Source organism: Helianthus annuus, chromosome 6, assembly GCF_002127325.2.
Source record: "Helianthus annuus cultivar XRQ/B chromosome 6, HanXRQr2.0-SUNRISE, whole genome shotgun sequence".
NCBI lineage: Eukaryota > Viridiplantae > Streptophyta > Magnoliopsida > Asterales > Asteraceae > Helianthus > Helianthus annuus.
In genome coordinates this window covers 11,556,761-11,568,667 of record NC_035438.2, presented here as the reverse complement: position 1 = coordinate 11,568,667, position 11,907 = coordinate 11,556,761, and the positions used below count along the sequence as shown (strand labels likewise).

Genomic DNA, 11,907 nt, shown 5'->3' with positions numbered 1-11,907 from the left:
AATATTCACGTGTTTGTGGTTCTCATCAACCAAGTGTGATTACTTTATAATGTGATCTTCATTACTTGCACAACGATTTAATATTATAATCCAATTTTCTTCTCGTTACACGTCAACTATATTAATTTAATTCCATAAAATATGTCACATTATGTTAAAAATTACTAAAATAAATAAAACATATATTTTAGTCCTAAATTAAACATTTTAAACTGTCATCGTGTTTTAAAAACAGTATACTTTTAGTCAATACGTTATTTATTCGTTCGACGTGCCTTTTGACCCCAAATTTATGAGATTAATAATATTTTGCGACCCCAAATTTATGAGATTAATAATATTTTGCCGTTTTATATGTATTATTACGGAAAATTAAACTATATTTATATATGGGCATCAGGAAAGATATATAACTTTTTTTTTTCTTCCGAAAAGATTCCTGTATACGTGTGTACACTTGTTAAAGACCATTCAGAACAACAAGACGTAAAAACACTAAAATATGTATTTAAAAGCCCTAGTCAGCTGTCATATTAGAAAAATATTTATTCTATGCAAAACTATAAACATCAAAAAAAAAAAAAAAAAAAAAAAAAAAAAACAAACAGATACATCCTCACCACATTTTTATTTTTAGCATTCATTTATCTCTATATAGGGTAGTGATAGTGTACAAAGTATCTAAAGTGTGAGAAGTGTAAGAAGTGTTTTAAACTATTAGATCTTTGATCTAATGGTTGATATCAATATGGACCAAATTATAAAATGTGTTTTAATTATTTGGATTGATTTGAAAAATTAATTATAGGGGTAATAGTGTCTTTGTATATGTTTCAAATTAGGTAACATCTCCTAAATTCTAGCGATTTACTCATAAATTCCAGCGATTCAATTTTAAACTTATTCTAAAATTTAAGATGATGACAACACATTAGTTCTGATTAACTCTGGTAAGCCTCCACCTGAACATTCCGAAGAGTCGATTATCAGTTCTGATCAAGTTCCGGTAAGCCCTCAGTTCTGATCAACCTCCGGCGAGTCGATTTTTAGTTTTTTGGCGAAGCTCCAGGTTAGATTCCCGAGGATACACAAGAAACCGATATCAAACATCAAGGAAGATGCTATCAATATCAACCTTGTTCGTGTCAAGGGTATTTCTGAGGATAAATCAAGCTCCAACAACGATGTTTGGGAAGACTGGTCTACTGCATCGTTTAATTGGGAAATAAGTGATAAAGATGAAGCAAATTGTGACGAGATACTGAACGAAACCCCAGTCACGACTGTATTTACCAAACCCAGTGCAAAGGTAGTGAAAAGATCTAGACATATCTCCTTATTTAACTCCGACCGGCGAAGAATTGGCGGCGGTTTTGGCGGGAGATGATGGTGGGAGGTGAAGTAGGTTGAAGATGTTGGTGATTGTCTGAGGGGTTGGGTGGGACCCATTTGATGTCTTTTAATATTTAAATGCCCAGATGTTAATTATTAGAAAGGGTATTTTTGTCATTTCACACCCTCTTAACTCAGAAAACTAATCGATGTTAGGCACAGGGACTATCCGAGAACGAAAATTGAAAAGTTGGGGAGTATGGCCGTAATTTTAGAAAGTTAGGGACTAAATGTGAAAAAAAAGGCAAACCACAGGGACTATCCGGGCATTTAACTCTATAATATGTGTATAGATGTAGGTATTTTTTTAAACGGTTTTTTGATATTCGTTAATATCTAAGAAAATTGTTTAACAAAACATGTAAAAAAGTAAAATGTGAAAATGTCAAAATTGTCCCTGAGGTTAGGTTACATTTGTAGTTTTTATCCAAAATTATTATTATTTTTTTATGCAGCTGGACCATTGATGTTTCACATTTCTTACATTTATCATCCATTTTACTAACCCCGTCTAAAAATAACGTTAAATTAAAAGTATTTTAGACATTTTACCTAAAATTCATCTCTCGGGATCTAAGTTGCTCAGAACTACGACGTTTCCAACATCAACAAAGCTTTACAAGACGGGTGTCATCATGGCCTAGCACTATGAACCAAATTATTGCAAACCAAATATTGTTTTACGAGTAAATTACGATTTTTGTCACTGTGGTTATATCACTTTTACCCTTTTAGTTCAAAAATAATATTTTTATATCTGAGCTCCCAACATCTTTTTTTCTAACCATTTTGCCCCCCTGACGTCTATTTTTCTAACCCTTTTGGCCCCTAAAAGTAAATGGATGGGGTTAGTGTTAGGGGCCAAAAAGGTTTAGAAAAAAAGACGTTGAGGGCTCAAATGTTAAAAGATTTCTTTTTGGGCTAAAAGAGTAAAAATGATATAACCACAGGGACCAAAATTATAATTTACTCTTGTTTTATAGTGTAACTTTTTAAATTAACTAATGAATATTATCATCGTATTTTATTTTTAAAAAATATGCTTTCTTTATATCGAAGGTATATGAATGGGGAATCTTGATGGTTGTGTATTTAGAAGAAACTTTTGCGTTTTGCAGCGGGCTTCTTATAAGTATTGGTATAGTTTGTTACACTACTAGTAAGATTCTGCTATTTGGTATAACTATCAAAAAAGATATGCCTAAGAGCATTAGCACACGTTTAGCATCATTGGAAAACAATAAAAACGAATAATGGTACCGATGTTCTTAGGCCGGTAACGGTTTGATTCGTCACGTTACCGTTATCGTATCGGCACTCACTATAACTTACCATACCTAAAGAATACTCTATTGCGAGTACAACTATCTTTCAACAAATCTGATACCGCCACATTCACTCACGTTCCATCTTCTATGAACGACTAACACATTATATCTCCTCTCTTCCCCCACACACCAATCAATTTAAATTGTTCCATAGCAAAATCTACATCCACACTCTCTCTTCTTCGTACCCCCAAATTTTCTCGTCAATGTCACCAAAAACTTCTCAATGGAGATAGTATTCATCATCATCATACTCAGTAAATCCCACTAACACTCATCATCATGCTTCCAGTAAGACCCCCGACTCGATAGTAGTTTTGCGTCAAACCTTGGACATAAGGCACATAACACTCAGCAATTGGGACAAAAGTCGATTAGTGCATGTACCTCCTTATTTTTTTGGCTATCAACGCCACCACATGATGCATGATTAGCCGTCCCTCGCTTTTTAACGTTATTATTTTCACGAAATTATAACGTTAAAACTAGTGCACTTTCACTTTTGCCCTCCGACTGTCCACACATATATACATTATATGTGTATACTGCAAGCGATGTGTAAAACAATCTAAGTATAGTTTGATATTTCATATCACTTAATTGAATAAAAAAAATAACGCCGATCCAAGATCAGGAACTAAATATGTTACTTTTTTATAAAATCCCTGTACTAAAGATGTAATTACTAAAACTAATGTATTAAATTCTTAATATAGACATAACACATCACTACCCGTGGGAGAGATCAGTTGCAGCTTTTGCCTGGACGAAAATGAAACCGCCTATCACATTTTCATCTCGTGCAGGCTGGCGCAAGAGATCTGGGACTCGGTCGTGACTTGGTGTAAAGGTGCGTCCATCTTTGCATTCACTTCAAAAGACCTGGTTCAGGTTCATTGGTTCATAAACAGGTCTAAAATGTGGAAGAAGGCTATATACACGGTGGTACAAACGACTATCTGGTGCATATGGCACAGTCGAAACAAACTCATTTTCCAGCATGAACAAGTGTCTTTTAGGAGGCTGTTGGATGACATCAAGGCGCTCACCTTCTTGTGGATAAAAAATCGTTCTAAAGCTAGCGGTCTAACATGGGAGAGGTGGCCATTGTTCGATTTACAGGGGTTGGATGTTTAATATGATTTGGGTTTGTTGTGCGGGGTGTTTTGTTAGCATGCCGCTTTTTATCGTTATAAAATTGTTTTGTTGGCCGTTAAAAAAAAACACATCAATAAACCGTATCCATAACTTCTTTTAAAAATAATAAATAAAAAAATACCTTTAGATACAAACACACAATTGGTAGTTTAAAAATAATAATAAAAAAAGATCTTTGGATACAAACACACAATTGGTAGTTATTTCTCGTGACCAAAATGAACCGCACATCTCTCCGACGTTGATAATCACATCCACCACCGTCCACCGTCGTAGATAATCACATCCACCACCGTCCACCGTCATACTTCTACTGTCCTGCTGAAAGCTCGTGCCTTTTCGATGCTACTTTCTCCACTCACTCGTAACTAGTGCTATCCAAGCGAACCCCAAAAGTTGGGAGTTCAAACCCTAGGTTATATTCAGATTTTTCACACCCTTCATCTGTTTCTTGTTTAACTTTTTTAATTTGCATTGGAATTCAAGTTATGCAGATGCAAGTGCTATAAACATGCTAAAACAAGATTCTTGTTCTTGGTACCCTGATGCTTATAGAGTCATAGTTAAGTTTATATAATAGCACATATGCAAAAAGTTTTGATCTTTATGTTTTTTATTTATTTTTTTATTCTTTCAATTTGCATTGGATTCTGGTGGAAAAACAGGTCTTATCGTGTTTAACGGGCCATAGACAACGCGATGAACGCAAATATCAAACATGAATACGACTCGTTTAACTATTTTATATCTCATGTGTATAACACAGTTCTATGTTTTATCTACCAAGAAGGAAAAATGGAGCCTAGCCTCCTAAATTTAGTTAGTTTGAAAAATATATAAAATTACATAGTGTACATTTTAATAAACAGGTTGCATTGGAATTCTGGTTATGCAGGTGCAGCTGCTATAAACAAGCTAACACAAGATTCTTCACATAAAGAAAAAATGGCAGGTGATCTTCCAAATGTGTTGCTTCTTGGGCCACCGTCTGTTTTCAAATCATACGAGCGAGAGTTTTCCGAAAAATTTTATTTTCTCAAACCATGGGAATCTTCTATTCCTCTCCGTCAATTCCTTTCCACTCACGCAGGTTCCGTAAAAGCTGCATTCTGTTCTGCTTCATCCCGCGTTACCACTGGTGTCTTGCAGAACCTTCCAGAGCTTCGTTTTATCGTGACCAGCAGCGTTGGAGTTGACCATATTGACCTCCATGAGTGCAAACGACGTGGAGTCAAAGTTGCAAATGCTGGCTCAATTTTCTCTGAGGATGTTGCTGATGCAGCTGTCGGTTTGTTGATTGATGTGTTGAGAAGAATTAGTGCTGCGAATCGGTTCGTTAAGGCTGGGCTTTGGCACGAGAATGGTGGTTATCCACTTGGTCATAAGGTACACCGTACACGAACCTTATGTTGGTTGTAAATTTTTTCGTTTGTACGAAAGTTTAAATCTTTATTGGTATTTATAATTTTGTGATTTCAGTTAGGTGGCAAGCGAGTTGGGATCATTGGAATGGGAAGTATCGGGCTTGATGTCGCAAAGAGGCTTAACGCGTTCGGTTGCATCATTTCATACACCTCAAGAAACGAAAAACCACATGTTAAGTTCCCTTTCTGTCCCAATATTCAAGAACTTGCAGCAAAATCCGAGATTCTCGTCATCTGTTGTGCGTTAACTGACCAAACCCGTCACATGATCGACAAAAGTGTTATGCTGGCTTTAGGAAGAGATGGAATTATTGTGAACATAGCCCGTGGAGCGATCGTCAATGAGAAAGATCTTGTCGAGTGTTTACTACAACAGGAAATCGCTGGTGTCGGTCTAGATGTTTTCGAAAATGAGCCTAATGTCCCTGAAGAACTTTTAGAATTAGATAATGTTGTTATGACACCTCATCATGCAGTGATGACCGAGCAATCTTTGAGAGATCTTTATGAACTTGTGGTTAGGAATTTGGATGCTTTCTTCTCAAACAAACCATTGATGTTTGAGGTAACGCGCGTGTGAATGTATGGGTTCGGGATAATATTTTCCAGGTTTTCGGGTGCATCGCAATAGGTTTCTGGAAACAGGTTTTCAGACTGTTTATTATCCGCTTCATCTATCAAACTATATTATTTCTTCCTCATCTGTATACGAATATGACACAGATCGGTTATTTTTGGTTATTATTATAATGAAATACAAGTAAAAACGTAACCATCCGCTAACAAGCCCGAAAAACTACGATAACGATGAGTTATACGCAAGCTCAAACAAGAATAAACAAACTTAAAAGTTTCCATTCATAATAAGCCACATGGTTTAATAAAGCCAAAATGACAACATAAAACTACCCCATCACTGATCCAGACATGATATACAAGTCTACAGAATTGCCACATCCAGATAATCTCCAATCTGCAAATTCGGTTTATGGTTAGAAATATATTCATACCGCTTTTATACAATATACACCAACGGTACAAGGCTGGTGTCTTTTACACGGATAAAATGCTCAAACACAAAATGTACCTCAAAGCTGAGGGTGCCAAGAGCCTTGCTGCCATCGTCAGGTCGTCTTGCATTCGGATACGATAAGGTTTTCCCAACCTTCAAGACAATATAAACAGTTGAATGTACAACATATACTCGTTTTTGGGTTTAGTTAAACAAACAAACAAATTAATTATTCCTCGAGCATAACAAATTTTGGACAAAAATTGTCGATATAACAATGGAAGGTTGTAGTTACCTCTTTGACGGTAAAATGACCAGTTTTAGTAGGATATACAAAAGCAAATGACAGCAAAGCATCTCTTCTTCTAGCTTCTGGTGCTACCTCCTTTACCTTGAAAGCAGACGATAAAACACACACCAAAGTAACATATAATACAGTTCCGAGTTGAAACTACAAGATAAAAATCAAAACAAATCTCTTCGCAGCATACGATTCAGATACAAATAGGGGTGCAAACGAGCCGAGCGGCTCGCGAGCTACTCGAGATCGGCTCGAAAAAAAGCTTGAAACGAGCCGAGCCTTATCGAGCCCGAGCCGAGCATGAGTCTCAAAACAAAGCTCGTTTGTTTATCGAGCCTGAGCTCGAGCCTCGCATGTGAAGCTCGTTAGGCTCATCGAGCCTTAGTGTAAACGACCCGAGTTGAGCCAAGCTTATTTAAACTTGTTTACAAGCCGACCTCGAACCTAAAAATAAGCTTATTTAGTAAACGAGTCCGAGCCCGATCTTTCACTTATCGAGCTCGCGAGCCTAAAAAGTCTATTATTTATATTATTTTTATTTAATATACTAATTAATAGATAATAAACGAGCCGAGCTAGAGCTTGAGAAAATACAAACGAGCCGAGCTCGAGCTTTGAAAACAAAGCTCGAATCGAGCCGAGCTCTCATAAGTTAATCGAGCTCGAGCGAGAGCCTGGTCGAGCTCGGGCTCGGCTCGACTCGTTTGCACCCCTAGATACAAACAGAAAAACTCCATTACTCTTTAAGTGGTGTAATTTAAATGGATACCAGATCAGTTAGCTCACGAAGTGTAGCATCCATCCACGTATATATTTGGACTTCATCTTTAGGCTCCTTGCCTCTGACTGCAAAGTCTGCCTGAGTGTGATGACCGCCGACCTGTTTGAAATAAAAAGCATCGTTAAATCACCATAAACAGAACTAGTAACCATTATACTTATTCCATTAGGATCCGATCGTTATCTTGAATGAGTGTTTCAAACAGCATTCTTACCTTGGTAAAAACTCGAAGCAGCAATGGACAAGTCTGTAAGTCAAAGGAAACACATCAACATAAATAACTAAATGTATTGCAATTAAACACATCAATATACATTTATGTATATGTATTAGATTCGTAAACCATATTTACCAATTTAAATTTTTTTAAACATATTAAGATTTTGGAAAAGAAAAACGATTCAAACAGTCAAACTGCTCAAACCAAGCAATCCACCTAAATGCTTAATCCATCCAAACCATCCGGTTTGGTTTGTTGTTTCTGGATACCATAGTTAGCGATTCAGCCCAGAACTTTAGTCAATCCTGGGTGAAACTGGCTGAACACCCACCAAATTATATTGCGCTTATCACATTCCCAAATCGAATTCAATAATACATTAACACAACCATAAGAGGTTCAAATACAAGAACCCCACCTTAAAAAGATCTTCTTTTACAAATCCAAACGAGCCTCTAAAACTAGCAAAACCATCACACACCATTGCACATAAGAAGCAGTACACATACACACACACCGCCCTCTTAAATCTTGGTTCTAAAAAGCGAGAGGCCCACAAAACTGACGAGGTCTAAAACCGAGGCGCGAAGCGCAAAATGGTGGGCTCATATACGATTTTTTTATACATCCCATAGGTTTTTAGCATCCATATCCAAAATACACCTATAAATAAAGTTTATGTATGATTTTACCTACGTGTACAGCTAAAAAACTTATTGTACAACACTTTGATGCATAAAAACACCCAAAGTACACAAGGCGCGCGTCTCAGACCCCCAAAAAACGCAAAAACTGCGGTTTTCTTGTGCGGTGTGGAAAAGGCGCGCCTCGGGTGACATATGTCGCTGCGCTTTTTTTAAAACCCAGCTTAAAATTCAAATCCTACCACAACAAACACCTACTCAAACACATCTCATGAAACATGTAAACTACCACCAAAAACTATCTACTTGTCATTGTGCTCTATTTAAAATAGGGAAATTGGCCTGTAATAATCCCTAGTAGACGTCATTGGTCATTGACAGTCCCACTTTTGAATATTCCCCCTACCAGTCCAACCTTTCACCTATTTTTCCTCCGCCGGTCCCCCATTAAAATAAACTTAAAACAGTTAAGTTTTTTTTCCGAATTACAAACAGATGTTTTAGGGCTTTTGATCAGAATGACGATACGAGTCGATTGATGTAAAACATACCTTGAAACGGTGCTCCAAACGACTTGATTTTTGTTAATTGGAAGTTTAAACACCCACATTGAAGCACCGTTTTCGTCGTTGCACCATTTCGAGGTAAGTTTTACATGAATCGACTCGTATAATGACGTCTACTAATACGACAATAAAAATTCCACTATGTAATAACCAGAAATTCAATTTATCCTAATTAATAATCTTAATCAATAACTTTCATACCACATAATTTACAAACCCTAGAAAAACTTAAAAATTCAAGCAGCGAGTGAGTATTTATCACGAATTCAACAACCTCAAACACATCGAAACATGTTATGTAAGATACAAAATGACGATGTGAAGATAAATACGGGCGGTAAAGAATCAAAACCTAACCTTTTCGCGATCGACCGGTTCGAACCGGGGACCGGGTTTATTGTGAACTGGAGGACCTCTTGCTGAGGGAGGAAGAGGTCTTCCACCTCCTCTTCTTTGACCTTCTACACCTCCTCGTGCTGCCATTGATGAACACTTTACTACACCTCTGCAACTCTCTCTCTCTCTAGAAAATGAAGACCTAAACACTTAACTTAGGGTTTTTATACATGGGCCAAAAGCATACTTTTTGTTTTTTTAAATTCTTACATGTGGCCCATTGTGGGTTGGTTTTTGTTCGGCTTTACGGTTCCACAAATCTGGTTTTTGTTCAAGCTCTTCGTGGCCCTTTTGGCCCCCACGAACTTGAACCCAAACTGGTTGTGATGTCGTTTCGTTTTGTATCTTCTCCCTCATCTAGGTCCATCTCCTTTGACAATCTTTTGTGTCACACCCTGACTTTTGCGGAAGCATGGATTATTTTGGTGTGACTTCTTAATACCATAGCAACAATCATGACAATGCTATATGATAAAACACATGATGTTCATCCATTAATTTAGTTTAATAATACCATAACATCAATGTTTGAAAATGTCGACACTTAAGATAAGTTACAAACCATACTTGTTTTAAACGTGTTCATAAGACACCACAAAAGACTTTGAATAAAACGAGGTTTGGAGACATGTGACCCGTCCAGGAAAGGGTTACACCTCCCAAACCTTATGACCCTGGATGACATCTTTATTAGTACGCAGCTTGACACATATGCAGACACCTGCCAGATCCGATCAGTTCCCTGAAATACATGTAGTTTGAAAAATCAACAAAAGTTGAGCGAGTTCATGTGTATGTGAGTATGTATAAACCTTTGAAATATGTCCGTATGTATGAAAGTCCCTGGTATGTAGCAATAAGGAAAAAGAGATCACCAATGGGTTGCAAAGCCACTGGTATGTGTGAAGTGATACAGGAAAACTCAAACCTAGCGGAGTTGCACCGGGCTTCCGGCTGGAAGACATAGTCACCACTATGGGCCACCCTGGCCTCATGGGTGTGGGCTCGCTACACCCAAATAGATCTATCACTCATGTCCCTCGGTCCTACGACGAGGATTAATGGCCTTAAGTGTCGCGCCTGTCACTCACATGATCTAAGTAGTATGCCCTCCTTAAGCTCACCATACCATGTATAAAAATGTTCGAAATAATTGTAACATGTATTTCACCCCCGAAGTGATAAAACTGAAAACAGTTAAAAGAAAAGGGGGACATGAACTCACAGTAGTGCGTCTCCTGAATCGTATCATCAACTCAAACTTGGTCCGCTACACGACAACCTACAACGTACTATTGTCTATTAGACGAACAGGCCGTGCCTTGCTTTTGTATTTACGGGTTTGAGTTACGTTACTTTGTTATTATTCCAAGTCATAACTTCTTGTTAAAATAATAATAATTATTTTAACTTAAGTTTTATTTTTAGGGTTTTGGAATAATAGTTAGGCAACTATTTCGTATTCATACTTCTAAAGTATTTTATATGTGTATTTCCTTCCCAAGGATGGGGATATTTATACATGTATTTTGGTGGTTCTGAAAATAATATATTTTTAAGTTCCATTTAGAAAAATATATTTAACACATTTGTCGAAATAATGTAGTCCCAAAATATATATTTTTCCCAAAAATAATATATTTTCCCCAAAAATAATATATTTTCATTCTTTGTATCAAAATAATATTTACCCAAAATATATTCGTAAAAGTATTTTTCGGGAGTTATAAATGTGATGGTATTTTGCTAAGTTACATTATTTTGCCCTAAATAATATAACTAGTTCACAAAATAAACAAATAATCACACAAGCGTTTTAGTATAAAATATATATTCTAAATATATATTTACCCATTTTTATTTAAGAAAATCAACCTCCGACACTTGTATTTTGTTACAAAAATTATGGCGAAGTTTATATTCGAAACACAAGTTATAAAACTTGTAACACTTGTTTGGAAAAATATTTTCTAAGTGTTGGAATTTTTAGAAAATTTCACCAGAGTTTCCTTTGTAAACGGAGGTGTCCATGCTTATTAGCATATCATTTTCTTTTCAAAAATTCATTCAATCAATCACAACAAATTATCGAACAACATTACACTAACCAAGTGCAAAAACAATGCACTTTACATAATAACATGAACTTGGTTTTTAGTAAAAACGCGTAGTAACTTAGTGGGGTGTTTAGTGGGTTTAGTTACCTTCCAAAGTGTAATTATTTCTTTAAAAACCATTTTCTTACAAAAGTTTAGTGTTTACAACTTGTAAACAATTTTTACAAAAATAAGACTTTTGAACTCTTCTTGTAAATAAAAGGTTTTTACACTTATTTCATTTCCAAAAATGTGTAAGTGTATGTAAAAGTCATAATCTTTTAAAAATCGATTTTTAAACTTGGTTTATTTTAGAAAAGTCTTTTGTAGAACTCGGGTCTACATGATCATCACTTACTTTGTTCACTAATATTTCAAGAAACATAATTTTCTTCCAAGTTCATGCTTAGACTTAGAAGATGATTATTTCAAGTTTCACATAATCACCTTCTTAGTTTTGTTAAATCATGTTTCTATACATCATTTAACAATCTCCATATGGTGATTAACGTCACACAACCAAGAATCATCATATTGTCAACAACATGTTCACTACATCCTACTAATAACATTTTTGCTTCATGTTTTA

At 36.1% G+C, this 11,907-nt stretch overlaps 2 protein-coding genes across 5 annotated transcripts; one reads left to right on the top strand and one right to left on the bottom strand.

Moving 5' to 3' along the window:
• Positions 1–4,048: 4,048 nt before the first annotated feature.
• Positions 4,049–6,080, top strand: LOC110864719 (glyoxylate/hydroxypyruvate reductase HPR3). 4 transcript variants are annotated; one of them, XM_022113837.2, is made up of 4 exons: positions 4,049–4,293; positions 4,774–4,830; positions 4,969–5,264; positions 5,358–6,080. In XM_022113837.2, exons 2-4 carry the CDS (start codon positions 4,824–4,826, stop codon positions 5,880–5,882), a joined length of 828 nt encoding a protein of 275 aa, XP_021969529.1. In that variant the 5' UTR covers positions 4,049–4,293; positions 4,774–4,823; the 3' UTR covers positions 5,883–6,080. The 4 variants fall into 4 exon arrangements, with proteins under 4 accessions (XP_021969529.1, XP_021969528.1, XP_035830289.1 ...); XM_022113838.2 differs by lacking the exon at positions 4,049–4,293 and adding an exon at positions 4,316–4,440; XM_022113836.2 differs by having other exon boundaries at positions 4,774–5,264.
• LOC110864720 (histone deacetylase complex subunit SAP18) lies at positions 6,031–9,365 on the bottom strand. Its single transcript, XM_022113840.2, has 6 exons — positions 9,184–9,365; positions 7,611–7,643; positions 7,385–7,495; positions 6,610–6,705; positions 6,390–6,467; positions 6,031–6,275 (listed from the first exon to the last, which is right to left on the bottom strand). Exons 1-6 carry the CDS (start codon positions 9,307–9,309, stop codon positions 6,243–6,245), a joined length of 477 nt encoding a protein of 158 aa, XP_021969532.1. The 5' UTR covers positions 9,310–9,365; the 3' UTR covers positions 6,031–6,242.
• Positions 9,366–11,907: the final 2,542 nt, after the last annotated feature.

What these genes read in the sequence shown, in the direction of transcription:
- LOC110864719 (XM_022113836.2), top strand. Translation starts at nt 4,824, where the DNA reads ATGGCAGGTGATCTTCCAAATGTGTTGCTTCTTGGGCCACCGTCTGTT. An exon ending in GTTATCCACTTGGTCATAAG is followed by an intron (nt 5,265 to 5,357) that starts GTACACCGTACA and finishes TTGTGATTTCAG; the next exon opens with TTAGGTGGCAAGCGAGTTGG.
- LOC110864720 (XM_022113840.2), bottom strand. Translation starts at nt 9,309, where the DNA reads ATGGCAGCACGAGGAGGTGTAGAAGGTCAAAGAAGAGGAGGTGGAAGA. An exon ending in AACCGGTCGATCGCGAAAAG is followed by an intron (nt 7,644 to 9,183) that starts GTTAGGTTTTGA and finishes TTTGACTTACAG; the next exon opens with ACTTGTCCATTGCTGCTTCG. An exon ending in TTCGTGAGCTAACTGATCTG is followed by an intron (nt 6,706 to 7,384) that starts GTATCCATTTAA and finishes TCTGCTTTCAAG; the next exon opens with GTAAAGGAGGTAGCACCAGA.